This window comes from Octopus bimaculoides, chromosome 8 (genome assembly GCF_001194135.2).
Source record: "Octopus bimaculoides isolate UCB-OBI-ISO-001 chromosome 8, ASM119413v2, whole genome shotgun sequence".
NCBI classification, from domain to species: domain Eukaryota; kingdom Metazoa; phylum Mollusca; class Cephalopoda; order Octopoda; family Octopodidae; genus Octopus; species Octopus bimaculoides.
This window is the reverse complement of record NC_068988.1, coordinates 13,795,218-13,800,775: the sequence shown is the minus strand read 5'-3', so window position 1 is coordinate 13,800,775 and position 5,558 is coordinate 13,795,218. Positions and strand designations below refer to the sequence as shown.

At 33.1% G+C, this 5,558-nt stretch overlaps 1 protein-coding gene across 4 annotated transcripts in view; it reads right to left on the bottom strand.

The window, feature by feature from the left end:
• Positions 1 to 1,545: 1,545 nt before the first annotated feature.
• The window catches only part of LOC106879187 (serine palmitoyltransferase 1), a 49,198-nt gene continuing 45,185 nt past the window's right edge, over positions 1,546 to 5,558 (bottom strand). For all 4 annotated transcript variants that reach the window (XM_052969948.1, XM_052969951.1, XM_052969949.1 and 1 more), the window contains exons 14-15: positions 4,690 to 4,790; positions 1,546 to 4,078 (exon numbers count right to left, since the gene is read on the bottom strand). In XM_052969948.1, the coding sequence (XP_052825908.1) occupies positions 4,691 to 4,790 (100 nt within the window). In that variant the 3' untranslated portion in view covers positions 1,546 to 4,078; position 4,690. The remainder of the gene's footprint in view (positions 4,079 to 4,689; positions 4,791 to 5,558) is intronic.

The window sequence follows — 5,558 nt, the reverse complement described above, 5'->3', positions numbered from 1 at the left end:
TAATGATTTTTTTAGGTGATTTTAAATGTCTTGCCCGCTCACGTTTTTGGTATGCTGCTATATTTCATGTTGAGAACTTTTTAGGTCTTAATAGACACAAAATGTGATCTATTTCTAGCGCATTAATTGTCCACGTTAGTGGTCGACGTTATTTTTAAAATGTACCTTAATCCCCTGAGATTGCAGATAATATTTCTGAATCTCTTTGATTCTTTAAATGTGCTGGCCCCCTGATAATTAATCGATATTAATTAATATATGACTAATTACCAGATCTTATAATAATATTTACCTATATATATATATATATATATATATATATACATACGACGGGCTTCTTTCAGTTTCTGTCTATCAAATCCACTCACAAGGCATCGATCAGCCCGGGACTATAGTAGGAGGTGCCACACAGAGGGACTGAACTCGGAACCGTGTGGTTGGTAAAATTTTTAACATGAGTAACGGACCCTATGGGGACAGAATAACCCATTCCACAGTTACGTGGATAAGGGAGGTAACTCTTTGCGAAGTCACTTTCAGAAATTGATTATCTCCCTTACATCCATTGGTCATTAAAAAAATTCTTTAATATTTTTATATTACATTGACGTGTTTGAAAGTTTTTTTTAATATTTGCTTCCGGTTTTCTAGCATCAGTGACCTCTATATCTCTCTATCCATCTTTCTCTCTTTCTCTATCCATCTCAATCTCTATATCTATCTATCTATATCTATCTTATTTGTCTAACTAACTAGCCCTCTCTCTCTCTCTCCCCCCCCCCTCTCTATATATCTCACTCAAGTTCAATCGCTATTATCTACACTGCAAGTTTTCAATCGCTATTTACAAACAACGACAACAAATTACTGACAGAAAGAAGCTCACTATTATTGATGGAAGTAATTTCATACATAATTTACTGACAAAAGTAATTTCATAAATTTCGCTTCAATCCGTACACTGTTAAATTTGCTTACAAATTTCTTATTTACTTTTGCAACGGTTTTGTGTTTATCTGTTGTTAACGGTTTTTTTCTGGTTCCTTCGATACTGGTTCTTTGGTTCACTGACAAATTTCACTTCAACCCATACAATTCTTTATTTTCTGTAAAAATTTCTTATTCAGTTTCTGCCCGTCGTACTAAGAAATATAATTTCTGTTACCCAGTTATTTTCACTGTTTACTATCTTCTACACCCGTGTATTTCTGTATACGTGTATAAACATACCCAGAAGGAATGTGTCAAATTTGTCTACCTCCTCCCCTGAAATTTGAAATCAATAATATATGGAAAATAAGGCGACAAGCTTACAGAGTCATTACCATAGTGGGGAAAAAAAATTAGTGGCACTTCTTCTGACTTCACTTTCTGAGTTCAAATGCCAGCGTGGTCAACTTTGCTTTTCATTATTATGGGACTTACCCCCATTCCCAAAATGGCAGGGCTTGTGCCAAAATTTAAAACCAATGATATACAGAAAATAGTATCTTTATCCTTTTGTTCGAGGTTACATGCACCAAAAGAGAAGCAAAACAAATTAAATTAATATAAAATTTTTTTTTATTTGAACCAAAGATGCAAGCTTACTCTTCAAAAAAAAATAGAATATATATATCATTTTGTTCATTTAAATCTCTGTAAAATTTTGTTTCATTGTTTTAAAAAAGAAACAATCAGCAAATAGTCAACAATTTTAACATAACAAAATATTGTTATAGAGGAGTTGAAATAATATAACAGTCAACCAGAGTCAAAATTTGATGATTTTTAAAGTCTAAGTAAAAATAAAATAAAATTTAAAAAATTAATTTCATAATCTACATGTGTCTGCACATGTTCCCACAAACAAAATTCCAATTCTTTGTAAAAGCATCGTGTGTATATACATATATATATATACACACATATATGTATATATCCCCATACATATATACATACCTACACATTTATTTATTTATGTATATATATATATATATATATATATATATATATATATATATATATATATGTAAATACATGTATGTATATGTATACGTATATTGTGGGTTGATATGATTCACTCCATTGCTGCACAGAGTTTTACTCTATGTGTGGTTAATCAGACAATAATGAAATGAAGTAAAAGGAAAAGTTGCATTGGTTAAGATATGTTGTAAAACCAAGTGACCTAAGATCTAAACATGCCCCAGTAAACAGAGGCACATCATATAACAGCATGAAGTTGTAGGCTATGTTTGACTAAAACAGTACACACCCTGAAGGAGCCAATGAATAGGAGATCTGAGATTGTGTCCATCTGTCGTCACAGGAGACAATTCCTTTTGAAGAACTTGTCTGCAGTATGTATTTAATCTGTGTAGTCAAAGTCGGCACACTATAATCATTGAAGAGTAAGTCCTCTTTGACCATGGCAGTCATGCCTGTAGGCCAAGCTACAGTGCTCTCCCTTACATAGTATTGGATAAAGCCAGCAACATGAACCACCAAGGGGGTGCAACACAAACTACCACCTGATCATTCGACAAATGAATGATTTAACCAGTCTCACCTATACAACTTTTCCTTGATAAACTGAGTATTGGGCATCATCAACTGATTCCAAATAAATATATCTCATGTACTGATAATTTTTCCTTACATTTATAAACAAAAACATGTGCCTCTCTCTCACACACACACACACACACACACACACACACACACACACACACACAGTTGTGCGGATTAATACCAATTTCATAAACCTTACTTTGAATGTAGTGGTGTGGTTCTCCACCACAGAATCTAATTCTGGTTTATAATCAATATTTTTTCTTATGCTATCCCATGTAACATAGGACACATTTTTCTTTTAGATATTTGCATGGGTAGTGCAACTTCATGTTAAATTTTTAAGGCAATAACTACAGAAGTTGAGGACTTATATAATAGAATTAAATTGGAACTTGGCTCAACTCACCAATAACACAATGACCAACATATTCTAATTCTGACAAAGATATTTAAAAACACTTCTATGAAAAATCTCAATACCTTCTTAAACACCCATTACCTGTTTGACATATATTGTCCCTTGGGAGTTCACAATGCACCCCATCTGGGGGCTACTACTCAGGTTAAGAATCACTGGTCTAATATAAAGGCAACTGAATAACATTCCCTATCAGAATTTTTTTCAATAATGATTTATGAAGATTTAATCTTAGACGACTGGAGGGAAAACCAGGGATTAATAATCTGGAAATTGCATGTAGTTTTACATATTAATTAATGAATAACAAAGGAACAGGAATCACGTAATCAATTTCATTAGCTAAAAGCTGTTTCTGTTATGGAAAGTAATACACTCAGAGCTGAGTGCTTCTGCAATATAGCTTCCTTGAAGACTTTACACATATGTGTATGTGTGTGTGTGTGTGTATATATATATATATATGTGCAAACACACATATATATACATATATCTAAAACAGAAGACTGTATGGAAATTAAATGTTTCACGATTCAATACTCAGACTTCTGGAAATCTAACTCCTTTCTCTCTCTCACACACACACACACACATGCATGCACACATACATACACACACACACAAACATGCATTTAGCCTATCTCAACTCCTTTGAGCACAACCATGTCTATCTGGATATTTTTATTTATTCTTATTTAAGTGAAATTTAATTTCTTTCATTTTTTTTTTCTAAATTTTAATTTTTTCTTGATTTTTTTTTTAATTTAAAAATTTTTCTTATTTATTTTTAATTTTCTTTTTTTTTTTAGCAAAATACATTAAACAAAAGATATGATCAGGAGATTAACACAAAATGGAATGCCGATGGTAACATGGAATACCTTCCAAACACATTAATGTGACTGTAATACAAGCTTGTTTCTCTCTTGTATTTCTTTCTATTGGAGTGTCTTTTTGTGACACATTTGATACTTTGCTCCTTCCTTTCTTTCAATGCATTTACTCATTCTTGTTAATTGATGCGTTTTCTTGCAAAACAGCCTGTAACCATCTTTATCCTCATTTCTGCTAAACAAGCCTAAACATCTTCGGCGAGAAGGATAGCTGCAATAAATATAAAGAGAACAGACTTAAGGGTCAGAAACAGTCCTATTAGTTATGATATAATTGACTGCTTCAAATTTTGGAACAAGGCTAGCAATTTTGAAGGGAGGAGATTTTGAGGAGCAGGGATTTTGAGGGGAGGGTATAAGTCAAATTCATTGTCCAGAGTACTTCATTGTTACTGTAGTTCTATCCCCACCCACACTGCTCAGAGATGAAAGGCAAAGTTGACCATGACCATTTCCCCACCCACACTGCTCAGAGATGAAAGCAAAGTTGACCATGACCATTACATTCTGAGTTCAAATCCTACCAAGGTCAACTTTGGCTTTCATCCCTCCAGGGTTGATAAAATAAAGTACCAGTCAAGTGGTAGTGGTCAATGGTATCAATTTACCCCACCCCTCAAAACCGCTGGCCTTCTGCCTAAATTAGAAATTATTATTAATGAAGATGGTGTTTGGAACATAAATTAGCACAAAATTTTTATGGAAGGCTTTAATTTTAAACAAGATGTTTTTATCTGAACCAAGGGAAGTTTCAGGCACATTGGTATCAAAAAGGTTAATACAATGGTTTGTTTCAGAAAATATTCATTAAAAAAAACATACCCTATGTAGAAAATAAAACTTCTTGGGTAGCTTTCCTAATAACAGAAGAAACCTTTTCAATATCTTCAGACACGAGTTTTCGGTTGACAGCAATTCTAATACTGTGAAAGAAAAATCAGTTGGGAGAAAATTGTCAAAGACTAAGAGAAATGTAAACAGAAATCTCAAAACTACTCAGGAATTAAATATCTCAGCAATACATGAACATTTCTTCTGAAGTAAGGAATTATCAAAGAAATTCAAAATCTGGTATGCTTAAACCTCAATAGACTGGCTAAAGTTTTGGTGGTGGTGGTGGTGTAATCAGTTCTCACTTCTTTCTACTCATCATCATCATCATTTTAACATCTACTTTTCCAAGCTCACAATGGGTCAGACAGAATTTTTTGAGATTTTCTAGTTGAAAGTACTCCACTATCAGAAACAAGTTAACTCTGGTCTTGTATCTCAAATGCACATGCAGAGAACAGAAAATACTCAGTCCCATGCAGTAATGTTTAATCTCAAACTTTTCAGTGCTAAAAGAATATTTAAAAAATGGTAGTTCAATATAGTTAATGAAGAAACTCTTCTTTTCTCTCAAGTTTTTATTAAAATATAAGATTTCAGTTCAACTCACTATCAACAACAATTGATATGCAATTAAAATCCCAGATAAAAACATACGGGAGACTGAGTTTCTAATATGAATTGGTTACCAATATGTAACTTTTGCAGAGGAATAGTTTTGTAAAATAAAATAAAACAAAATTGTTTATAAATGTAGAAACACTGCCATATCAGATTGGAGCCTGGTGCAACCTTCTGGTTTGCCAGCCTTCAGTCAAACTGTCCAACCCATGCCAGCACGGAAAGCAGACATTAAATGA